The 26,801-nt window shown below is 39.0% G+C and overlaps 1 protein-coding gene across 1 annotated transcript; it reads right to left on the reverse strand.

Moving 5' to 3' along the window:
* Positions 1 to 23,884: 23,884 nt before the first annotated feature.
* On the reverse strand, positions 23,885 to 26,440 carry LOC136133524 (uncharacterized). Its single transcript, XM_065890796.1, is given in 1 exon segment — positions 23,885 to 26,440. A coding segment is annotated over 1 exon segment (2,556 nt).
* Between the last annotated feature and the right edge of the window lie 361 nt (positions 26,441 to 26,801).

Below are 26,801 nucleotides of genomic sequence, written 5' to 3' on the forward strand. Positions count from 1 at the left end.
GCTTGTCAGCAGGGCAAGATCTCTGCATGGTTGGCTGCAAGGCCCAGCAGTGTAACTGCTGCAGCCATGCTGGTAGACAAGGAAGAACCCTGGAGCTAACAGGCTAGATGAAGGATTCCCAAATGACCCCTGCTAGCAGAGTGTCAGCATGGTAAAACAAGATCACAAAATGCCTGCCATTTGTGTCTTCATCTCTGGGGGAATCCAGCTGTCACTTGCTTTTCTGGGAGGCACCTTTCAATCTGTTGCCTCTCTGCTGGGACTAAGAGCATTTGGGATTTTTTATGCACCCTTTAAAAATGGAGTCTCAGTTTTCTACAACTCTTTGGCTCTCCCAAACATAATCTCCACTGTTTTTAAAAAGCAGATGCTTTAGGGGATCATCTTCATGGTGCAGGACCCTTGGGTTGGGGAGCTGATGTGGGGCTCAGACCCCTCAGTCTTTAGAAAGAATCTCTGTGGTTATAACATCCCTCATGCCTGTTGGTTTTCATGCCCAGGGTGTGGGGCCTGACGAGACTGAATCACTGTCTCTCTTATCTTGTTGTGGCTCCTTATTTATATCTTAGTTGTGGAAAATCTTTTCTGTTAGTCTTCACATCATTCTCATAGATAGATTCTCTGTAAATAGTGGCAATTTTGGTGTGCCTGTAGGAGGAGCTGAGCTCTTCCTACTCTGCCATCTTGACCCAAACTTATTCCTTCTTCTTTTATAAACAAGATGAAAACTATCTGGTTCTACAAGAATTAATTTAATAGATACTGCAGTTGGTGACCTTTAACACACCCTGAAATAAGTTTAGGTCAGAGATCAGGAATGAGGCACTCTGTGCTCTGGAAAAACTGGCAGAACATGCCTCCAGATAGATATTTTCAGTAGAAATTTTTTTATGAAACCAAACTCTTGCATTTTCCCAAACTTAGAAAAGCATGAAAATTATAACTGTGATATCTGTTCCTCATGACTAGCAGCAACTTTCTACCAAAATATGTGCTTGACTGCATGTACCACTTTCACCAAAATCATGTATATATATACTGATCTCTCCACTCCCCTACAGCTTTGGAGCAGTTCCTCAGAGCTATCTGAGGCTGTCTCCAGACTACAGTGCTCAGCAATCCCAAATAAAACTGAAACTCACAGCATTCCTCTTGTACATTTTGCTTTGGTGTTTATTCAGTCCTTAAAGGAAACTAGGGCTTAACAGTCAAAAACAACTTGCTTGAGACTATGATTTGAACTATCTCTGACCCCAGCATCACTGCACCATCACTTATTCTTCATTTCTCCTGAAGTTCCAGTGTTCTTTCCACTCCTTCACACTGCTCTGGCAGCCTTGATATCATCATCAGACACCATCGGTAGACTGTTCTCTGTTATTCTAATTCTTAGGAAAAGCAATAGGGAAAAATACATTAATTTCTTGAACTCTCTGACCCTAACTTTTGGTTTTGGTACCTGAATACTCGAATGAATTCCCTTCCCAAATCAATTAGGACTTTTTGGTTGCTACTCAGTAAAATTTCAACCCAAACTTTATTTTTTAATGTTTCCTAATTAGACATTAGAAAAATTTTGGGTCATGTAAATTTGGAAAAATTCAAAGTTAGGGCTGGTTTTAGACTCTGCCTAATTTAGCAAGAGATGAAACAATGTAAATAGGACCTGGTTTTGTCTGTCTCTTGATCAGCTTCTACTCTCTTACTTATATGTTGGCTTCATTCTCAGATAAATTAACCACTTATGAATATAAAGTGGCTATGCTCTACATTCAAGTAGACAAATGAGAAAACCTGCTCCCCACAGCTTCAACAATTATTCATAAACTCAGTTTCATTACCTCTGACTGGTCAGGTGCCCATTCTTAAAATGATCATTACTGCCAAGTCATGTGACACTGTGCCTGAATCACACACCTTCTCTGAGGCTAAGTACGGAGTCTGTTTCATAGAAATTCTGGGGACTAGAAGTAGAAAATAAACACATTTTCGAAAGCAAAATTGATTTGTTGATGGAAGGAGGTAGGGTTTCCTTACATGTCCTATATTGCAATTCAGTCATTTATGATATATCACTATTTTCTCCTGTTCATTTATATTTCAAAAACTGAACATTTATATGCATTGACTCATTTCTGCTATTCTTAAGTTTGTTCCTAATAAAATCACAATCCATGTGTTTCCTCTGAGGGTTGTTCCTCGCCAATATATACACCAATTTTCAAAATAAATTTGCTAAAGATTTAAAAGTTGGATGGACAAAGTCTACTGGCCATCAAAGGTTGTTTGTTTGCCTCCAGGGGGATTATGTTAAATTGGACTTTCCTTTGTACTACTTAATTAGCTGATTTTATCAAAATTCTAAGCATACATGTCACATCTAGAAAAGACATATGCTCACCTGTAGTGGTCATTAACTTGGACTGAAGACTTTAACACCACATATAATGCAGCAGTTCATCAAAATCTTTAGATTCTCTAGATATCAGAATCTCCTTATTCAAACTATGCACTTTTAGTCATAATAGAAGAGTATTGTTTTGATAGAAATATGACTAAAATAGTGATATATTTTAACTTTTAAAACAATCAGGAGACAGTTTAAAAGTTAATAAGTTACAGTTTATTAATTAGTAATTTTTATAAAAATAAAAGAACATAAATTTGGAGAATCTCAAAATTCATTACTTTCAAAATCATGTCTCTATATATGGGGTTTGTTTGTGTGAAACTTCAAATAATAAATATAATTATAGGGCCTATAAAGAAATGTGTTGGAATAATATTATGATCTTCCAGAAAGCTGTTTCCATACCAAGTTATTATAGTTTTTTTTTTTTAAGGTGAAGGTAAACAAGTTTTTCCTCAACATAGTACTTTAAAAATATTCAGAGCAATTACAATCTCCTCTAATACCATAATTAATGAAAACTCAGTTGGTTTACTTCCTATTTGTATTAAGCTTTCAAAGATTTTTATTTATTTATTTCTTATATATAAGCTTTAGTGAGAGAATCAGACTGAAAACTTTACCTTTTCAATATTCCTCATAGATTATTTCTTATTCTAATCCAGTCAGAATTGTTCTCTCTACTCTGATTTTTCCTTGCCATTTTCAAAGCTTATATTTAAATCTAGAATAGTATAAATTAATATTTGCCCTCCATTGAGGAGAGAGAGGAGATAAAAAGTAATCTTTATGATATTTCTCTAGACTTAAAGGTTCAATACATGTTAGCAAATGCATATTTTATTTATGAAACTGTTATTTCACCTAATTCCTCTTTTACAGATGCTGACTCTATGTTATTTAACATGACGAAAATTTCTGCCTAGCTGTACTTTTAAAATGTGTTAGACATATTTATCTCATTCTGATGCTTTCTTTACAGACTATACTTTCAACAACATGGGTTAAATTTCTCAAAATACTGTCATAAAAAGAAATAATTATAATAATTGTTTGTCTTTTCTATTGCTTCTGGTTATAAAGTGCTGCCTGTCAATAGATTAATTAGCCAAGAGGAAATACATCAGAGGAATTAGAGAATTTTTAATTTTAAAAAAGTTAGGCAACATATTTACCAACCACTTTATTTCAAAATTGGATTAATTGCAATTCAAAGAGGTGAATGACTTGTTCAAATCTGGAAAGCTAGGTCATATTTCAAAGGTGGCATAAACTAAAATTGTTTTCTTCTATTAGATTGATTCATGTTCCATCAATTACTGTCTGGCATTTTAGTTATGTATAAAGCCCTTGAACAATATTTACACTGAGGTGGTTCATATATATTTTTAACACTCAATAAATTTTATTTTATTATTATCTTTTATTGAAGTATAGTTGATTTACAATGTTATGCTAGTTTTAGGTGTACAGGAAAGTGAATCTGCTATACGTATAACTATATCCACTCTTTTATAGATTATTTTCTCATATAGGCCATTACAGAGTATTGAGTAGGGCTCCTTATGCTATACAATAGCTCCTTATTAGTTATCTATTTTATATATAGTAGTGTGTAAATGTCAATCCCAATCTTCTAATTTATCCCTCCCCCTCTTACCCCCTAGTAACCATAGTTTATTTTCTACATCTGTAACTATATTTCTGTTTTGTAGATAAGTTCGTTTCTACCCTTTTTCAAGATTCCACATATAAGAGATATAATATGATGTTTGTCTTTCTCTGTCTGACTTACTTCACTCAGTATGGCAATCTCTATGTCCATCCATGTTGATGCAAATGACATTCTTTCATTCTTTTTTAGGGCTGAGTAATATTCCATTGTATATATGTACCACATCTTCTTTATCCATTCATCTGTATATGGACATTTAGGTTGCTTCCATTTCCTCGTTACTGTAAATAGTGCTGCAATGAACACTGTGGTGCATGTATCTTTATGAGTTATGGGTTGCTCTGGATATATGCCCATGAGTGGGATTGCTGGATCATATGGTAGCTTTATTTTTAGATTTTTAAGGAAATTACACACTGTTCTCCATAGTGTCTGTACCAGTTTATATTAACAGCAACAGTGTAGGAAGGTTCCCTTTTCTTCACACCCTATCCAGCATTTATTATTTGTAGATTTTTTGATGATGGCCTTTCTGACTGGTGTGAGGTGATACCTCATTGTGATATTGACTTGCATTTCTCTAATTAGTGATGTTGAGCATCGTTTCATGTGCATTTTAACCATCTGTATGTCTTCTTTGGAGAAATGTCTATTTAGATCTTCTGCCACTTTTGATTGTTTGTTTGTTTTGTTGTTGTTATTGAGCTGCATGAGCTGTTTGTATATGTTAGAGATTAATCCCTTGTTGGCTGCTTCTTTTGCAAATATTTTCTCCCATTCTGAGGGTTGTTTTTTCTTTGTTTGTGGTTTCCTTTGCTATGCCAAAGCTTTTAAGTTTACTTAGGTCCCATTTGTTTATTTTTATTTTCATTTCTCTAGGAGGTGGTTCAAAAAAGATCTTGCTGTGATTTATGTCAGAGAGTGTTCTGCCTATGTTTTCCTCTAACAGATTTATAGTGTCCAGCTTTACAGTTAGGTCTTTAATCCATTTTGAATTTATATCTGTGTATGATGTTAGGGAGTGTTCTAATTTCATTCTTTTACATGACCAGGTTTCCCAGCACCACTTATGGAAGAGACTGTCTTTTCTCCATTGTATTTCCTTGCCTCCTTTGTCATAGATGAGTTAACCATAGGTGTGTGTGTTTATCTCTGGACTTTCTATCCTGTTCCATTGATCAATATTTCTGTTTTTGCGTGAGTATCATACTGTTTTGTTTACTGTAGCTTTGTAGTATAGTCTGAAGTCAGGGAGCCTGATTCCTCCAGCTCTATTTTTTTTTTCTCAAGATTCATTTACCTATTCATGGCCTTTTGTGTTTCCATACAAATTTTAAAATTTTTTGTTCTAGTTCTGTGAAAAATGCCATTGGTTATTTCATAGGGATTGCATTGAATCTGTAGATTGCTTCAGGTAGTATAGTTATTTTCAAAAATGATTCTTCCAATCCAAGAACACTGTATATCTATCCATTTGGTTCTGCAATCTTTTATTTCTTTCATCAGTATCTTACAGTTTTCTTAGTACAGGTCTTTTACCTCCTTAAGTAGGTTTATTCCTAGGTATTTTATTCTTTTTGATGCAATGGTGAATGGGATTGTTACCTTGATTTCTCTTTCTGATCTTTTGTTGTTAGTGTATGGAAATGCAAGAGATATCTGGGTATTAATTTTGTATCCTGCGACTTTACCAAATTCATTGATGAGCTCTAGTATTTTTATGGTAGCATCTTTGGAGTGTTCTATGTGTAGTATCATGTCATCTGCAAACAGTGACAGTTTTCCTTCTTTTTCAATTTAGATCCATTTTATTTCCTTTTCTTCCTGATTGCCATGGCTAGGACCACCAAAACTATGTTGAATAATACTGGTGAGAGTGGACATTCTTGTCTTGTTCCTGATCTTAGGGAAATACTTTCAGTTTTTCATCATTGAGAATGTAGTTTGCTGTGTGTTAGTCATATATGGCCTTAGTTATGTTGAGGTAGGTTCCCTCTGTGTCCACTTTCTGGATAGCTTTTATCATAAATTGTTGTTTAATTTTGTCAAAAGGTTTTTCTGCATCTACTGCATGATCATATGTTTTTTTCTTCTTCAATTTGTTAATGTGTTGTATCAAACTGATTGGTTTGCAGATATTGAAAAATCATTGCATACCTGGGATAAATCCCACTTGAGCAGGGTGTATGATCCTTTTAATCTTTTGTTGGATTCAGTTTGCTAATATTTATTTGAGAATTTTTGTATCTATGTTCTTCAATGATATTCACCTGTAATTTTGTTTTTTATGATATCTTTGGTTTTCTTTTTTCTTTTTTCTTTCTGTATACAGGCCTCTCACTGTTGTGGCCTCTCCTGTTGTGGAGCACAGGTGCCAGGGCTCCAGACGTGCAGGCTCAGCAGCCACGGCTCACAGGCCCAGCCGCTCCGTGGCATGTGGGATCTTCCCGGACCGGGGCATGAACCTCTGTCCCCTGCATCAGCAGGTGGACTCTCAACCACTGCACCACCAGGGAAGCCCCTGTCTGGTTTTCTTATCAGGGTGATGGTAGCCCCATAAAATTAGCTTGGGTGTGTTCTTGCCTCTGCAATTTTTCAGAAGACTTTCACAAGGATAGGTATTAACTCTTCTCTAAACATTTGATGGCATTTGCCTGTGAAGCCATCTGGTCCTGGACTTTTGTTTGTTTGAAGATTTTTAATCACATTTTCCATATCAGTACTTGTGATTGGTCTGTTCATATTTTCTATTCCTTCCTGGTTCAGTGTTGGAAGGTTGTACATTTTTAAGAATTTGTCCAAATGTTGTATTAGCAAACAGAATCCAGCAGCACATTAAAAGGATCATATAGCATGTTCAAGTGGGGTTGGGTAAACCCAGTAGTGTTTATTCTTATTCTTCCTAAGAATTTGTCCATTTCTTCTAGCTTGTCCATTTTATTGGTGTATTATTGCTTCTGATAGTCTCTTATGATCCTTTGTATTTCTGTGGTGCCTGTTGTAACTTCTCCTTTTTTATTTCTAATTTCATTGATTTGAGTCCTCTTTTTTTTTGTTTTTTTGAGTCTCACAAAAGGTTTATCAATTTTTTTTATCTTCTCAAAGAATCAGCTTTTAGTTTCATTGATCTTTGCTATTGTTTTCTTCATCTCTGTTTCATTTATTTCTGCTGTGATCTTTATGATTATTTTCCTTCTACTCACCTTCAGTTTTGCTTTTTCTTCTTTCTCTAGTTGCTTAAGGTGTAAGGTTAAGTTGTTTATTTGAGATTTTCTTGTTACTTGAGGTAAGATTTATTGTTGTAAACTTCCCTCTTATAGCTGCTTTTGCTGCATACCATAGGTTTTTGGATTGTCATGTTTTCATTGTCATTTTTCTCCAGGTATTTTTAAATTTCTTCTTTGATTTTTTCAGGGATCCATTGATTATCTAGTAACATATTGTTTAGCTTCCATGTGTTTGTGTATTTTACAGTTTTTTTTTTTCCTGTGATTGATTTCTAATCTCATAGAGTTGTGGTCAGAAAAAAATGCTTGATGTGATTTCAGTTTTCTTAAACTTACTGAGGCTTGATTTGTTCCCCAAGATGTGATCTATCCTGGAGTATGTTCTGTGTGCACTTGAGAAGAAAATGTATTCTGCTGCTTTTGAATGGGACATCCTATAATTATCAAATAAGTCTATCTGGTCTAATGTTTCATTTAAGACTTGTGTTTCCTTATTAATTTTCTGTCTGCATGATCTATCCATTGGCATAAGTGAGTTGTTAAAGTCCCTCACTATTATTGTCGATTACTGTCGATTTCCCCTTTTATAACTCTTTGCATTTGCCTATATATTGAGGTACTCCTATGTTGAGTGCATAAATATTTACAATTGTTATATCCTCTTATTGGATTGATCCCATGATCATTATATAGTGTACTTCCTTGTCTCTTGTAAGAATTTTATTTTAAAGTATATTTCCTCTGATAAGAGTATTGCTACTCCAGACTTCTTTTGATTGCCATTTGCATGGAATATCTTTTTCCATCCCCTCAGTTTCAGTGTGTATGTGTCCCTAGGTCTGAAGAGTGTTTCCTGTTGACAGCCTATATTCAGGTCTTGTTTTCATATCCATTTAGCTAGTCTGTGTCTTTTGGTTGGAGCATTTAGTCTATTTACATTAAAATAATTATAGATATATATATGTTCCTTTTGCCATTTTCTTAATTGTTTTCAGTTTGTTTTCATAGGTCTTTGTTTTTCCCCTTCCTCTTTTATTCTCTTCTCTTGTGTTTCCTGCCTAGAGAAATTCCTTTAACGTTTGTTGTAAAGCTGGTTTAGTGGTGCTGGATTCTCTCAGCTTTTCCTTGTCTGTAAAGCTTTTGATTTCTCCATCTAATCTGAAGTACGATCTTCCTGGGCAGAGTATTCTTGGTTGTAGGTTTTCCCTTTCATCCCTTTACATATATCCTGCCACTCCCTTCTGGCCTGCAGAGTTTCTCTGAAAACTCAGCTGATAACTTTATGGGAATTCTCTTGTATGTTATCTATTGTTTTCTCCTTGCTGCTTTTAATATTTTTCTTTGTATTAATTTTTGTTAGTTTTATTAATATGTGTCTCAGTGTGTTTCTCCTTGGGTTTTTCCTTTATGGGACTCTCTGCACTTCATGGACTTGGGTGACTATTTCCTTTCCCTTGTTAGGGAACTTTTTGACTAAAATCTCTTCAAATATTTTCTCAGTCCCTTTCCTTTTCTCTTCTTCTGTGACCTCTATAATTCAAATTTTGGTGAATTTAATGTTGTTTCAGAGGTCTCTGAGACTGTCCTCATTTCTTTTCATTCTTTTTTCTTTTCTGTGGCAGTGATTTCCACCATTCTTTCTTCCAGCTCACTTATCTGTTCTTCTGCCTCAGTTTTTCTGCTGTTGGTTTCTTCTAGTGTATTTTTCATTTCAGTTATTGTATTGTTCATCACTATTTATTTATTCTTTAGTTTTTCTAGGTCATTGTTAAACATTTATTGTATTTTCTCAATCCGTGCATTCATTCTTTTTCCAAGATTTTGGATCACCTTTACTATCATTATTCTGAATTCTTTTTCATGCAGATTGCCTATCTCCTGTTCATTTATTTGGTGTTGTAGTTTTTTACTTTGCTCCTTCTTCTGCAACATATTACTTCATCTAACTTACTGTGTTTGTGGTCTCTTTTCTGTAGGCTGCAAGGTTGTAGTTCCTCTTGCTTCCGGTGTCTGCCCTTGGTGGGTGAGATTGGTCCAGGCGCTTGTGTAGGCTCCCTTGTGTGAGGGGATTGTGCCTGCTCTCTGGTTATGGAGTTGGATCTTGTCTTGTCCTTCTGGTGGTCAGGGCTGTGTCAAGTGGTGTGTTTTGAAGTGTCTGTGAGCTTTTTACAACTTTAGGCAACATGTCTGCTTAATGGGTGGGGCTATATTCTTGTCTTGCTGGTTGTTTGGCCTGAGGCATTCCAGCATTTGAGCTTGCAGGTTGTTGGACGGGGCTGAGTCTTGGTGCAGAGATGGGGACTTCCTGGAGAGCTCATGCAGTTTAATATTCCCTGGAGCCAGAATTTCCCTAATGGTCCAACAGCCAGGACTTGGCACTCTCACTGCAGGGCCTCTGGTTCAACACCCAGCAGTGAAACCAAGATCCCACAAACCTCATGACATGGGAAATAAACAAGCAAACAAACAAACAGACAAACAAAAACCAAGACCAACAAAAAAAATACCAATAAAACAACCAAATTAAAAAACCACAAAACCCAAAACAGAAAATAAGAACAAAACTAACAAAAACAAAATAACTGAAAACCAAAAAAAATTAAAGCAAACAAAAACCAAAAAAATAACAACTATAAAAATATACTATAATTTTAATAAACTAAATTAAAAATAAAAAATAAAACAAGAACAGCAAATTTCCTAAGGCCCCCACTACCAGTGTCTTTCCCCCCATGGTCAACTACAGCCAACTTCTGTCTCCCCAGAAAACCCTTCAAGGCCTCTAGGTGGGTCTCTGGACATGTTGTGGGCACTGTGAGGGTAGCTCAGACTCTGAACTGGCCCAATTCCTGTGTGTACATGCCCACAAAGTCTACAGATGTTCCGTAGGCGCTGGGCTTACCAAGCCAGTCATGGGGGTTTAATCTATGTCTTGTGCAGCTGCAAGGAGAGATTTCAGTTTTTCTTCCTTAATCGCACAGCCCCTAGCGCTCAGCTTTGGTTTTGGCCACACCTCTGTGTGTGGGCCACACTCAGGCATTGTTTCCCATCCAGGCGAGAGGGGGTGAAGGCAGAAACTGGGGGAATGCTTGCCCATTTCTGCAGGAGGGGGTGGGGCAGCAACTGACTGAGGCACAAGCACTTTCTTAGGTGGGAGGGGGATGAGGCAGCCAGGACTGGGGCACACTTGCTCACTCTGGTGGAAATTCCCCTAGTGCCTGCAAAGGCAGGAGCTGGATGGAGGTGGGAACTGACTGGGGTATGGGTGCTCACTCAGGCAAGAGGAGGATAAAGCAGCAATGACTGGAGCATACACTAATTCTAGTGGGAGCCTCCCTCCCCAGTGCCTGCGGAAGCAGGGTCTGGTGTGTGGGGAGAGAGACTGTGATGGTGGCGCTGCTCTTTGCACATCTCTCAACAATGGTGCCTCACTTCTATGGCAATCCAGGCTTCTTCCAGTAGCATTCCTGGTTGTAGAGCTCCTATTCCAGGTCTTCCTATTCTGCCATATTGACCTCTCCTCTGAGGTTTATATTTTAGTTGTGTGATGTATTGTGTGTATGTAGGTATATGTAATATCTTGTCTGTTTCTATAGAAGTATAACAAATAAAACACTAAGACAAAAGTCAAAAGAGATGACTTCTAACTGGATGGGTCAAGGAAGAATGCTCAGGGAAGATAGTAGGTGAGCTGCATATTTAAAGAAAAGTAATTGATTCTAGGTATAAATAAATAATTGTAACTAAAGGTAAAGGGACTATCATCTGAAAAGATATACCTCTTTAGGGAATTAAGCAGCAATTCTCTGACTAGAATGTAAACTGTATGAGGAGGAGAGCAATAAGAATTTAGGATGAAGACAACGAGATAGGAGAGGCCCTATGTACCATGTAAAGGGATTTGAACATCAGCCTTTATTTTTTATGCTACTGGGAGTTCAAATAATCAGATTAGGAATTCTACTCTAAGTTTTCTCTTCTCACATTATATTCCTTGTTTCTTTCATGATCAACCATATGAAGATGCTTACAAATATTTATGTCTAGTCAGAGCCTCTCTTCTGAATTCCATGATTGTTAGACATTTCCATGATGATATGCTGACTAAAGCACAGAATAAATATTAATGATATTGCATTTATTATTTTTATCTCCTCAACTTTCTTCTTATTATCTGTTCCTGATACATGTTAATGATGAAGTTAGTCAACTAGAAAACCACTCTATTCTCCATCCAGCCAGAAGATATTTGGGATACAATAAAAAAGACCAAATTCCTCTTAAGTGTTCCCTCTTGACCTGCCTAAACACATGGGTTTGGTCTTCTGTGCATATTTATCTTTCTAAATATATACACTTTTATTTCTAAGAGATGTCTTTTAAATAGCATGTATATATGACCCAGCAATCACACTACTGGGCATATACCCTGAGAAAACCATAATTCAAAAAGAGTCATGTACCAAAATGTTCATTGCAGCTCTATTTACAATAGCCAAGACATGGAAACAACATCAATGTCCCTTAACAGATGAATAGATAAAGAAGATGTGGCACATATATACAATGGAATATTACTCAGCCATAAAAAGAAACAAAATTCAGTTATTTATAGTGAGATGGATGGACCTAGAGTCTCTCATATGGAATGAAGTAACTCAGAAAAAGAAAAACAAATACCGTATGCTAACACATATATATGGAATCTTAAAAAAATTAAAAATAAAAAAAAGGTTATGAAGAACCTAGGGGCAGGACAGGAATAAAGATGCAGACGTAGAGAATGGACTTGAGGACATGGGGAGTGAGAAGGGTAAGCTGGGACGAGGGGAAAGAGTGGAATGGATATATATATATATATATATATATATATATACACACTACCAAATGTAAAATAGATAGCTAGTGGGAAGCAGCCGCATAGCACAGGGAGATCAGGTCGGTGCTTTGTGACCACCTAGAGGAGTTGGATAGGGAAAGTGAGAGGGAGACACAAGACGAAAGAGATATGGGGATACATGTATATGTATATCTGATATACTTTGTTATAAAGAAGAAACTAACACACCATTGTAAAGCAATTATACTCCATTAAAGATGTCAAAACAATTTAAAAAAAATAAATAGCATGCATGTTATGTTATGTATGGTAAAGCCAACAAGATTTTTTCTTTAGTAATATCTCTTTTGTCTAATATCTGAGGGCAATGAGAAATTGTCATTGTAAAATATAAGAAACAGAAAATGTTTATACATGCCATTAATCTGTGAGATCCCAACAAATTTGGTTAAATAAGTTAGAGTTCTATGTATTATTTGCTGGGTGAATTTTTTGGACACAAGACAGAGTTACTACAATGTAGAAACAATATGAACATGTAGAAGGTAAAAAATGAATCCAATGTCCTAACAAACATTCTTCTGAGAAAGTAGTATTTGAAAAAGAATTATCTAACTAAGATATACACTTTCATGTGAGCACAAAGTAAGGAATTTTAGTGCCATTTTATACATGTACTTGAGAATTATCATTAATAATCATAGATTATTATGATCATAGAAAGAGAGGAATAAGATAAGAATGAGTTCAAATACAGGGGCTGAGTGTGTTAAGCAAATGCTACTCTGATTAGAATGGCATTTACCTGCAGTTTAAGCTCAGCTCTGCTATAATACTTATTCACGTTTTTCTCATCTATTAGATGACAATAGAAAAAGTACCTCACAAGTTTTGGAAGGATTGGATGAATTTACACATTAAAAATATTAAGCACAAAGTGAAGTAAACCAGACAGAGAAAGACAAATATCATATGATGTTGCTTATATATGGAATCTAAAAAAGTGACACAAATGAACTTGTTTACAAAACGGAAAAGAATTACAGACAGAGAAAGCTTATATTTACCAATGGGGAAAGGGGCAGAACGATAAATTAAAGTTTGGCATTGACATATACACACTACTAAATATAAGATAGGTAACCAAGAAGGAACTACTGTGTAGAACAGAGAATTATATTCAATATCTTGTAATAATCTATAGGAAAAAGATTCTGAAAAAGAATATATATATATATGTGTGTGTGTGTGTATATACGCGTATATATATATATATATATATATATATATATATATATATATATATAACTTGTTGTACACCTAAAGCTAACATAACTTTATAAACTAATGATACTTCAATAATTAAAAAAATACACATATTTTATTATACATATTCAAGTAAGTTGAATTCCTCTTTTCCTTCTATATTTTGTTGGAAACTCCTAAAATAATAGATTCAAAGTAATTCAGTTGCAGAAATTGAAAATATCCTTTAAGCTATATTAATAGACATATAGAGAATAGTTTAAAGAGCTATATAGGAACTTTTCCCACTAAAGTGGTAATATAAATGTGACTCTAAGGCAAAGAGTTGATGTTTTAAACTATTATTTTTCCTGAATAGTTTGTAAATAATAGTTCTCTTTGTGTATGGCTTTGTTTTAAGAAAACAAAAAATTATTAATCATTTTTTCTGTATAATAAAATATACTGGCATAAACAGATATTTATGCAGACATAATAAGCCTTATGATCTTCCTGTAATAAGAATTTAAACATGCTGAAATTCCAAATGGTATGAAAATCAGTTATTTTGTAACTGGTTAAAGAATTGTGGAACTCATTGATTTTGCTTGATGTTTTGGAAAATAAGATGTATGAGACAAATAAACAATAAAAAATAATGTTCCATTTGTTATAAATACATATTAGTCAAAGTCAGAGTAATATATCTATCCCATAAATACTCTCATATATATACTACATATGTAATAATTTATAAATCTATTAACACAAATTATAGTATATTACTCCAATAATATTTCTGAGAGAAAAAAACATTTTCCACCAGTTTTCTCTTGTGCTTATTGTTTTCCTGTTACTTCACATGAATGTATTTGAGGTGCCAGGGAGGGACAGTGATTCACTCATCTATGTACCATTGCTCTACCTTTTGCAAAGTGGAAACGCAATCTACTTATGTGATGTTGCAGAACGACTCTCATTTTGAAACCAGCTGAGAATTCCCCTTGCTCTCTTCTGGATGTGTGATAGGATATTTAGGAACAAAGTGTATCCCAAAAGGAAAATAAGAATAAACCACACTATTTCAAGCCAGACATTCCTTCCTGACTCATGACACAAGAACACATATTGTTGCCATTAATAGAGATAAATTAACAATGACACTATTCTACTATTTCCAATACACTGTTACATAAATGAATGTTGTATAATTTATGCAAATGTCTATGTATTCAGCTGAATCATTAAATCACTTCATTTTAAAATATATATTCAATTGGACTAATGAAGTTATATAGTCAAATAGTAAAGGCTACAGAGACAACTGTCAATATTATTACCCTCTGGTTCATTTCTCACTTATAAGCAGTCTCATCAATATTTAGGTGATTGGAAACAATTGTAGAGTAATTTTGTACAACTTCTGAATTCAAAAACTCAGTGTAGTAAAGGAAATGATAATTTTGAATAAAATCTTTCTGAAATTATGACATATAATAATTTACTTTTCCAATTCATCTTTCCTCTCTTCCTTTTCTCTTTTCCTTTCTGAACAAATCCAACATATATTTCTGGTTTCTATATTCACTTAATAACCTGACACTCTTCCCTTCACCAAATTTTGAAGCCTAATGATACAGCTGAGCGTCTTCTTCATTCCCCATGACAAACATATCATCAATTTTTGTCAGTCTTTTTTTTTTAATCTCCCATAAATATTCTTTCTCCCTATTCCTAGTTGCCGACATACTTCAAATTTAATCTCTCATTTGTGGATATCTAGAGTATTGTAATACTTTCAATGACCTCCCTATCACCGGTCTCTCACCCCCTCTCTCTGGAACGTGAAACCTCAAGCACTGTTTTAGTGGTGACCTTCCTCTGCTAAAAATATTCCAGAGACTTTCAGCTGACTGCTGATTATTTCTTATTTAAGATGAATAAAACCATGAGCCTTGTTTAGGTTTAAATTTCTAGCTTTCTATCTCACTATTCCATAAAACTAGCCAAGCTGTTATATTTACTATTCTTTGATGATATCATTATAATTTTGCTCTTACCATGCCGTCTATAAAAAATAACCTAAACATAGCCTCTACCTATAATAACACTATTTATAGGACTCTCTTCCTTAAGCAATCTTTCAAATTTTCTCTGATAGTTTCATTTCCCTTCAGCACTTAGCTGTTTTTTATTCTACTCAATTATATAAGTTGTGTTTTGTTACCCTAAGGACAGAATTAATGTGTCAAATTTTCCCCTATATTATGTAAATATTTTTCTAACCATTATGTAGCAGACTTTCATATAAATACGAATATACAAATGACCATCATATGCATTATGTGCACAGACACACACACACACACACGCACACACACACACACTTCTCTAATCATACTTATACTTGCTCTCCAGGCTTATGAGAACCTTTGGTTTAAGGCAAAAATCCTGTAATGTTCATCTTGTTAGAATAAGAGATCCCTCATTAACTCAGAGTGTTAAATGAAACAGTTGAGTTAGTAACCAAATTGACAAAGAGCCAGCTGAATATGTGTATGATTAGGGGCTTTATCATTTTGTTCTTAGACTAATTATATGGTTCATTATTTTGGAATGTGTGCTTAGCTTCAAATGTATTTTGTTTTCCCTTAGATTTTGGGTTTTGCCATATGGTTTTATGTGTTTTCTCTTTAAAAATTAAAGCTTTATTTTACATGTTTGACTTGTAGCAAAAATAAAAATAATAAACCCAGTAGAAATAAGAGAATGAAGAAATTTGCCCTAACAAAAAGAAAAAAAGATTTAAAACAAAAATGACATACACAATATGGCTTCACTAAATGAGAATGGACTGAGGATGTTTTTCAGCACCACTGTGCAAAGCCATCAGTTAACATAGATTTTCCAAAGCACTGAGGTTACCATAAAGACAAATGAATACTTTTTTCCGTTTTATATATATATATATATATGTATATATATATATATATATATATATATATACATATATATATATGAAAACAATTCCTTATTAGTAAAATAGTTCAAGGAAATTAACTAACAATCAACGTAGACATTTATACAGTAACTTTGTCATCTTGACTGTCTCTCCATCACTAATTTCCTCATTTAAGTTGAAGATTTGAGTTCATTTATTTAAATACACTTCCTGTCAAATTTTCACTAAATTTACTAAGGAAATGAGGAAGGGAAATATCTGTAACATCAGAAATCAGGAAAGCCTGGTATTACCAAATTAAGAATTTTTTGTAAGAAACTTTATGAGACCAGATTGAGAGAAATAAATGTTATGAAAATAAAGAAAGCAAAAGACTTTCTGGGAGATTACTGGTCAAAGTCCCCAGCAAAACCATCGTCAGGCTTGTGAGAAAGGGCAGGGCATAAAGCAGTGAGGTGGCTGGGCATGAGGAAGGGATCTCAACTGTATACAGAGTTGGAGCAATAAAAGCAGCCAAAGAATTTGTCCTTCCTGATTGTTGGTTGTTACGGAATGTGGTTCGTCAGTACCAGACACATCTCCTTCCTGCTTGAATCTTACCAGACAGAATCTGAACAGAAAAATCTTCTCTAATCTGGGCTGAGTGTTCTCCAGGTTGACTGCATTGCTTTCATCCTTCTTTGTTCTCCAGGGTGGGTGCCATGTTTCTTGAATCACATTTTATCTTTTTTCTTACTTTTCTCCTCTGTGTCACTAGAGCACAGGCTTAAGAAACTTCCTATAAAGTACTTAGAAGGTATTTTTCTTCAATAATTGTCTGCCTGAATATATTTATAGTTTTTTGGCAAGTATGGAATTGAGTGTAGAAGTAACTTTATCTTAAGACTTGAAGGCTTGACTCTCATTTTTCTACTGCACATTGTGCTGCTTGTAAGAAAATAAAAATCTCTGCCTGATTCTAGTGTCTTGTGGCAAACTGCTTTATTTTCCCCTCACTGCTTTCAACATTTTCCTCTCTTTCAGATTTTTTTCTCTATCTCTAATGCTCACAGTAATGTGTCCAGATCCTTGTCTTTTTCATTCATTAGTGTAAACACTCAGTGGTCTCTTTTGAATCTTAAGACCATGTCCTTAAGCTCTAGGAAGTTTCTTATATTTTAGCTTTAATAATTTTCTCCTCACTGTCTTCTCTATTCAATTCTTTCTGCAAAGCATTAGTGTAAATTTAGGCCTCATGGGTTAGTATCAAGTTTATCTACTTTTCTCTCATATTTCCTGCTCTTTTGTTTTGCTGTATTGTATAAAAATAAATTTCTTCAACTTTATATTTTGAACATTCTATTGCATATTTATTTTACAACCATATTTTAATGTCCAAGAGTTCCCCTTTGTTCTCTTATTATTTAAAAATTCTGTCACCACTTCTGATGTGTGTGTGTGTTGTGGATGGGGGTTCCTCACACATCCAAACAATTCTCCGACACCAACTTGGTGTCCTATCATTCAACTCAATTTTGACACTATCTTCCTGTAGTTAGCATTAGATGCACAGATTAATGTCTCTCTTATAAGACTGCACCCCAAACCGAATTTCAGATGCCAATCACAAGTTCAAGTTGTCACCTAGGCTTCTGAATGACCAGCCGTAGATCACAGGTTCCAAAGACCCTCTTTTTAGGTTTGATTAATTTGCTAGAGCAGCACATAGAACTCAGAGAAACATTTTACTTACTAGATTATCATTTTATTGTAAAAGGATATTACTCAGTACAGCCAGATGGAAAAGATAAATAGGGCAAGGCTTGTGGGAAAAGTCACAGAGCATTTATGCCCTCTTCAGGCATGTCACTCTCCCAGCACCTCTGTGTTCACCAACCTGGTAGCTCTCTGACCCTGTTCTTTTGGATTTTTATGGAGACTTTACATAGGTGTTTTTGATTAAATCATTGGCCATTAGTGAATGAACTCAATCTTCAGCTCCTCTCCTCTCTCCAGAGTTCAGGAGGTGGGGCCAAAAATTACAATACTCCAATCACATTGTTGGCTCCACTGGCAACCAACCCCATGATTAGGTGCTTTCCAAAGCTCATCTCATTAACAGAACAATGTGCACCTTTGTCAGGCTCATTACAGGAAATTTCAAGAGTTCTGGGAGCTCTGTGTCAGAAACAGGAAGAAACTAAATATATATTTCTTGTAAATCACAATATCCATTGTTCAACATACTTTTGACTCTGTGAGGATACTAATTAAGGGGTATTAAAGTTTATGTTATTTCTTTCAATTTCCTGAATTCAGTTTCTGCATTCTTTGATGTTCAAGTCTTTGTCCTATTTAATCTTATGTTTAGTTTGTTAGTTTTCTTGGAATGTTTTGTGATTCTTGGATATCCATTAATATTTTATTTTAGCATCTTTTAAAAATATTTCAAAATTTTTATATTAAATTTAGCAAATTGAGAAAGAGACAGAGACTATTGAAATAATTGGCTTACACAATTGGCGTTGGCTAGGCAAGTCTGAAATAGGAGAGACCATCAAGACATCAGAAGGGGCAGACAGGAAACTGAGACAGGAGCTGAAGCTATAGTAGTCCATATGTTGAACTTCTTCCTCAGGGAAGCTCTTAAAGTCTTCAAAATGATTGAACTAGACCCACCCAGTTTATCAAAGGTAATCATCTTTCCTTCAAATCAATTGATTATAGATGTTAATCACATTTACAAAACACCATCACACCAACACCCAGATTAGTGGTTGATTGAATAACTAGGGACAGTTGTCTAGTCAATTAGACATAAAAGACTAACCATCACAGGTGGTGAAATAAAATTCCCACCGTTTTTGCTGTTAGAGTACAGAGAGAATAGAGTCACAAATAGTATCATGGTGAAGCACATGGATTTGACTTTGGAGTGAGATTACCTGGGTTCAAATTATAGTTCATCTACTTATTGATTTCATTATGTGATTTCTTTGTGCTTCAATTTTCTGAGCTGTAGATAATAATAATACTTACCTTAGAAAGTGTGAAGATTAAATTTAACATACATAAAGCGTTATAATGTTGTTTGTCACATAGTAAGCACTAGATGAGAGGTTGCTGTTATTACTGATGTTGCTATTATTGATAATGGCTTCTCAGAATTCTGTGGATATGAAATGCCCACGGTCGCGAGACCCCTCCACAAGACCACCAGAGACGAGAGTCAAAGCCAAACGGCAAGGGTCATTTATTGCAGGTTCGAACCTGGACCTCCGCGCACTCGTTGCCGGTGACGCTAAGAGGTCCCGATGGAGTTTAGTACAGCTCTTTTATAGACAGGTACAAACAAGCTCGGGACCTTCTGCGGGGCTTTCCAGGGGTGGGGAGTACTGATTGGCTAACTTTTAAACAAAGACACTAGTCACTGATTGGTTAACTTTTAAACAAAGACACTAGTCACCGTCTGATTGGTTGGATGGTTGCAAAAGGAGGTTCAGCAAGCATAGTTACAGAAGCGAGAGCGGCTGGTTAAGTTTCGGTTTCCTGAGGTTTTGTTTCTCAATTAGAAATACTTAAGATGGGGCCATAGTTACAAACAGTACAAACAGGAAGATCGATGCAATCCTAGCAGCGCTACGGCCTAACGGCAGGGCATCAATTCAGTCCTATTTCTACCAAAGTAGAACATAGCCCTTCATTCCGCCTTCTTTCATGAACCAGAGGAGCCAATCTTGGGTCCTCAAGGCTCAGTTTCTTCATTTTCTAAGTCCTCGTATGGCTGATATTGTGAACTTAATACCATTAGCTGAACTGTGTTTATTCTTTTTCGGACGAAATCCATGATTTTGTTGAATATACAGGGGCCTATAGTAAGGAGGAAAAGGAGGCATAGTAGAGGGCCCAGGAAGGGGAGGAGGAAGGGAAGCATCCCATGAAATCCTGACCAAAGGGGATTGTCCGCTAATTCTTTCCGGCGGCGGGCTAAGTCTTCATGGAGCTGGTGAATTTTGTTTCTTACAATGCCTGATTTATTTGCATAAAAACAACATTTTTCTTTTAGGGCGAGGCATATCCCACCCTGTTCAGCTGTCAGCAAGTCTAAGCCCCTCCTATTTTGTAGGACCACCTCGGCCAGCAAATCTAATTGGTCCTGTAAGTCCTGAATGGTTCCAGAGAGGGCTTCTACATCTTCTATTAATTGTCTAGACAGCTGATTATAGGAGTGAAGGGAGACCCCAAGACCTGTACTCCCTGTGGCCACAGCTCCTGTAATTCCTAGTCCTACCAGGAGGGGTATGGCTGTAATGGCTCGTTTGGTTCTTCCTGCCCAAAGGTCAAAGCTGGGAATGGGCAATGGAGTGTCTCCCGAGATCAGGTCTACATTAGGGAGGAGGGTGGCTAGGTTGCAGACCCCTGTCCAGTTCTGGGGTAAATAGGTGTATGCTAGGTTATTTCCACAGACAAAGACAGTGGTGTTAGGACTACAGAAGGAGGAGTTTACGGGGATATACTGACTACATCCAGTAGATGAAAGGATTCCCAAGTCAATACTGGTGTTAGAGAGGGAATCGTTCTTGACAAAGCATGAGGTATTAAAGGTAGTTGAAAACTTTGAAAATTGTATGGGAAATGGCTCGGGGAGTAAAGTTGTGTTACATTGTTTGCTGATGTTTAAATTGGCGAAAATGGGGATGGCTATAGGGCGGGGGGGCGGTCCTTGAGGAAGGCAGAGCCAGCAATCTTGTGCTAAGTTGGGGTTGGTGGTATTTAAAAGCGCAAAAGTAGCTTCTAGTATAGTCGTGGTTTGGGGGTCTAGTTCAGAGGGATTGACCTTAGGGCGAATTAGGGGGTGGTAGCTGAGCTGTGGGTACAGATTCTGATAGGCCTTTTCTATTTGTCTTCGGGTTTCTATCTGGCGCACTTAGTCTTGTGGCCCTCCACCGTCTGACATATGTATGGGGGCCCTGGTATTCCAGCACACCGGGGTCCCGGGAGTGCCAATGCATCCAGCCTGAAGGTATTTATTATTATCACTAATGGTGGGACTTTTATTATTCTGTAGTGTGGCTGTGAAATAAGTCTTGTTATTGGTCCCTATACATTGCTGGTAAGAGGAATAGCACGTGCTATGCATTGATTCCTGTAAAGTAGAACAGGGGCAAATAGCTCGGGGGGGGGGAGTGGTTTAGGCTTATGGTAGCATTGCCAGCTGGTTTTGACCCTGGTGCCTCTATATACCTGAACAAGGTATGCAGTTATTCCCCTGCAATCCTGCATATGAGTATACCTTCGGGGAACAACAGGAGTCTCGCTAGTACCTCCCCTGCACTCGCAGGGTGCACCACATAGTTGTTGCATTAAAGCATTCTTATTGGGGGGGGGGGGGTTGAATCCTCCCCTCGTGGCCCGAGGGTTGAGGGTTAGGACTATCATTAGAGCTATCAGCAGTACCTTGGTCCTCATGGGGGAGGGTATGGCGTAAGGTCAGTTTGAGGGGATTGTCCTTACTCCGATCAACCGTCCAGGTGACGTCAGCTTTAGTGGACTTGATGAGGTCAGAAAGTGGGTCCACCGGCTTGACGTGGGTGTAATGGATCCAGGCAGCTATGCTGTCCACCTTGATGGCCGTCGGCATTGTCAGGATGATCTGGTAAGGTCCTTTCCACCTGGGTTCTAGAGTCTCTTGTCGATGGCGTTTGACAAGGACCCAGTCACCTGGTCGGAGCTGGTGTGGAGTAGGCGGGGGTCCTGTTGTATATAGCTCTTTTAGTTTGGGCCAGATTGTCTCATGTATCCGCTGTAAGGCTTGGAGGGAAGACAGGAGATTATTTTCTGGGTCCGATTGGATAAGGTTAGTCTTTAGGTTAGAGATAATAGGAGGAGGCCTACCATGTATTATTTCGTAGGGGGTAAATCCTAGCTTATAGGGGGAATTTCGCACCCTAAACAGAGCGTAGGGGAGTAGGACTACCCAGTTAGCGCCAGACTCCATGGTTAATTTAGTCAAGGTCTCTTTTAGAGTTCTATTCATTCTTTCTACCTGTCCTGAACTCTGGGGGCAGTATGCACAATGTAATTTCCAATCAGCCCCAAGTATGGAAGCCAGATCCTGACTTACCTTAGAAACGAAGGCCGGCCCGTTGTCTGACCCTATCATAACTGGAAAGCCATACCTGGGCAGGATTTCTTCTAGTAGCTTTTTAGCTACTATTTGTGCTGTCTCATTCTTGGTCGGGAATGCCTCGGTCCAACCTGAAAAGGTATCTATAAACACCAGTAAATATCTATATCCATATTTGCCAGGCTTTACCTCCGTGAAGTCCACTTCCCAGTAGGCTCCGGGCTGGTTCCCTCTTTCCCGGATGCCAGCGGTTGGTGGGTGGGTGTTAGCATTATGGAGTTGGCAGACTGCACAGCCAGCAACCAGTCGTTCAGTTTTTTCGGAGACATTTTTAATTTTAAGTCCAGTCTGTCTGATGAGATCCTGTAGCCGTCGGGCGCCCAAGTGGGTGCTACGATGGATCCGTTCAAGGACCAAGGTTCCTAGTTTTTCTGGAAGGAGGATATTGTTCTTAGCGTCCCGCCACCATCCGTCTTTAACCTGGGTTAGAGGGAGTTTGTTTATCCATCTAATGTCATCTTCTGAGTAGTCGGGTTGGGGCGGTAATTCCCGGGGCCCTGGATCCGGCAGTTGTAGGGGAAGTAATGGTATTGGAGTGTATGCCGCCTTTCGAGCCGTCTGGTCTGCCAAATTGTTGCCCCGGGCGACTGGATTTGTGGGTTTTTGATGCCCCGGGCAATGTACAATGGCTAACTTTTTGGGTTCCCATATGGCCGCTAGCAAGGCCAGGATTTCCTCTTTGTTCTTGATGTCTTTGCCCTCTGCTGTGAGTAGTCCCCGCTCTCGGTATATTGCCCCATGTATGTGTGCGGTAGCGAAAGCATACCGGCTGTCTGTATATATGGTGGCTTTTTGGTCTTTGCTCATCTTGAGAGCTTGGGTCAGGGCAATTAATTCAGCTTTTTGGGCTGAGGTCCCTGGGGGGAGAGTCTTCGCCCATATCACCTCAGTTTCCGATGTTACCGCTGCCCCTGCATACCTCTGACCTTGCTGGACAAAACTGCTGCCGTCAGTGAACCATGTGACTTGTGCATCTAATAGGGGCTGGTCACGTAGGTCTTCCCGAACCCCATGGATCTGAGCCAGTACCTCTGCACAATCATGGAGTGGGGAGTCTAAGTCTGGGTCAGGTAATAGAGAGGCAGGGTTTAAAGCCCGTGGTGGAGTGTAGCTGATTTTGAGAGGATTTAACAGTAGACCCTGGTAGTGGACCAATCGAGCATTGCTCATCCATCGGTCGGGAGGCTGTTTGAGAACCCCGTCGATGGCGTGGGGGGTGGTGACATGTAATTCCTGTCCCATAGTTAGTTTGTTGGCATCCTTTACCATTAGGGCTGTGGCGGCCATCACCCGGAGGCAAGGAGGCCAGCCTGCAGCCACGGGGTCCAATTTCTTTGATAGGTAAGTGATAGGCCTGGTTCAAGGACCGAGGGGTTGGGTCAACACGGCCTTAGCTATGCCTTTGTTTTCATCCACAAAGAGGTGGAAGGGTTTGGAGACATCAGGGAGACCCAGGGCGGGTGCGGATAGCAAGGCAGTTTTGATCTGCTGAAACGATTGCTCAGCCTCCTCTGTCCATTCAAAGGGCGTCTGTTCTTTGGTGGCTAAGTATAGTGGTTTGGCCATTTCAGCAAATTTGGGTATCCATAAACGGCAGAACCCAGCTGACCCCAAAAATTCTCTCACCTGTCGAGGCGTGGTGGGTCTGGGGATGCAGAGGACAGTCTCTTTCCGTGCATCTGTGAGCCATCGTTGCCCCCCTTTCAGTAGGTATCCCAGGTAAGTTACCTCAGGCCTGCAGATCTGTGCCTTTTTGGCAGAGGCCCGGTATCCCAGGGTGCCGAGAGTCTGTAGGAGGTTTCTGGTTCCCTGCAGGCAGGCTTCAGCGGTCCCAGCAGCTATTAAGAGATCATCAACATACTGCAGGAGGGTTATATTGGGGTTTTGTCTCCGGTACTCACTGAGATCCTCGTGTAGGGCCTCATCAAACAAGGTAGGTGAGTTCTTTAATCCTTGGGGAAGTCTGGTCCAGGTGAGTTGTCCGTTTATGCCTCTCTCAGGATCCGACCATTCGAAGGCAAAGAGTTCTTGACTTTTGGGTGCTAAGGGTAAACTAAAAAAGGCATCTTTGAGGTCCAGCACAGTATACCATCGTTTTTCTGGACTAAGGGCGCTCAAAAGAGTATATGGATTGGGTACAGTAGGATGGATGTCTATGACTCGTCTGTTAACTTCCCTCAGGTCCTGTACTGGGCGGTAGTCTTTACTGTTAGGTTTGCAGACTGGCAGCAGGGGTGTGTTCCAGGCCGACTGGCAGGGGTGCAGTATACCTAGGTCAAGAAGCCGGCGAATATGTGGAGTGATACCAGTTTTGGCCTCTATGGGCATGGGATATTGTCGGACACGTGCAGGATCTGCCCCTGGTTTGATTTCTATGAATAGGGCTGGGCGATGTTTGGCTAGTCCCATCCCACCTGTTTCTGCCCATGCTTCGGGGAACTGCTGAAGCCATGATTTTATATCTTGATTTTGGGAGGGTGGTTCCTGGTGAAGTCGGTACTCATCTTCCAAGTTCAGGGTGAGCACAGATATGGGTTGGTTGTGAGGGTCTGTTATGATCGGCCCCTCTGACCGAAAATGAATTTGTGCTCCCATTTTAGTAAGTAAGTCTCTCCCCAGTAAGGGGCAAGGGCTATCGGGAATGACCAGAAAGGAGTGGGTTACTTTTCCCGTGCCCAAGTCCACAGTTCTCTGAGTGGTCCAGGGGTAACGTTTAACTCCCGTAGCTCCCTGGACCCAGGAGGTTTTGTCAGAAATTTTCCCGTGGGGCTTAACCAAGACCGAATGCTGTGCCCCTGTATCCACCAGGAATTGGACTGGTTTCCCCTCCACTTGTAGGGTTACCCTGGGTTCGGGGAGGGGGTCCGAACCCCGTCCCCCCTACTCTGCATCATGTGTAAACAGGACTGGGGTGGTGGCCTTCGGTTGCCATTGCCCCTGGTTGGGGCGCGGCTGCCTTTTTTTGGGGCATTCCCGAGCCCAGTGGCCTTTTTCCTTGCAATAGGCACATTGATCTCTGTCCAATGGTCGCCTGGGAGGTCGAGTGGCTGGGGGGCCCCCTTGATCTTTCTGAACAATGGCGGCCAGGACCTTAGTCATTTTCTCAGTGGCTTTAAGTTGTTTATCCTCTGGGGCGTCTCGGTTATTAAAGACGCGCTGAGCAATACGGAGTAGGTCCTGTATCTGTTTGCCCTCCAGATCTTCTAACTTCTGGAGTTTCTTTTTAATATCAGGGGCTGCCTGGTTAACGAAGGACATTACAACGGCAGCCTGATTTTCGGGGGCCTCTGGATCCATAGGGGTATATTGCCTAAAGGCTTCCATTAATCTTTCTAAGTAAGAGGAGGGACTTTCTGTTTTACCTTGTACAATTGAATATACCTTGGCCAAATTAGTGGGCTTGTGCGCGGCAGCCCGGAGACCCGCCATTAGAGTCTGGCGATAAATGAGCAGTCATCCCCTACCTTCTCCGGTGTTATAGTCCCAATCATCCTGCGGGGGGCGAGTTAAGGGAAAGGCTGCATTAATAAGATCAGGGTTAGCGGTGGGTTGACCATCATCTCCAGGAACCAGTTTTCTTGCCTCCAGCTGGATTCGTTCTCGTTCCTCGGTAGTGAACAGGATCCGGAGAAGCTGTTGGCAGTCATCCCAGGTGGGCTGATGAGTAAACATAACACTATCTAGAAGAGCTATCAAGTCTTTAGGATTATCAGAAAAACGAGCATTCTGGGTTTTCCAATTATATAAGTCACTGGTAGAGAATGGCCAATATTGGAGTCGGGGGTTCCCTGTCTCATCGGGAGGGCCTATTTCTCGCAGGGGTAGGGCTGTGGGTGGAATCTGGATGGCGGAATCCTGGGTCGTGCTGAGTGCGTCCACGGGTGCGTCCAGCCGGCCCAGGGGAGTTATTTTCATTGGGCAGGAGGGCCGGCAGTGCCTCTGCCTCTCGGTCCTCCGGTTCTGACCTGGGTGGCCTCTCGGGAGGGGCCACAGGAGGTTCTTCCAAGGGGAGAGGAGCAGGGTCAGGAGCAGGAAGGGGGACCGGTTGTGGGGCCAAAGGAGGATGTTGATATGGAGGGGGTTCTATGAGAAGGAGGTCTTGGCTCTCAGAAAGTATGGGTGCGGTTGAGGTCTGAGGCTTGGGAGGTTTAGTTGGTCGGATCGTAAGGATCTTATATGTCCCTGATGACAAAAAGGGGGCCATCCAGGGAGGTGGGTTTTCTACCAGGTCCTGCCATACCAAGATGTAGGGGATTTGGTCCGGATGGCCTTCTTT

The sequence above is a fragment of the Phocoena phocoena genome, chromosome 14 (genome assembly GCF_963924675.1).
Source record: "Phocoena phocoena chromosome 14, mPhoPho1.1, whole genome shotgun sequence".
NCBI lineage: Eukaryota > Metazoa > Chordata > Mammalia > Artiodactyla > Phocoenidae > Phocoena > Phocoena phocoena.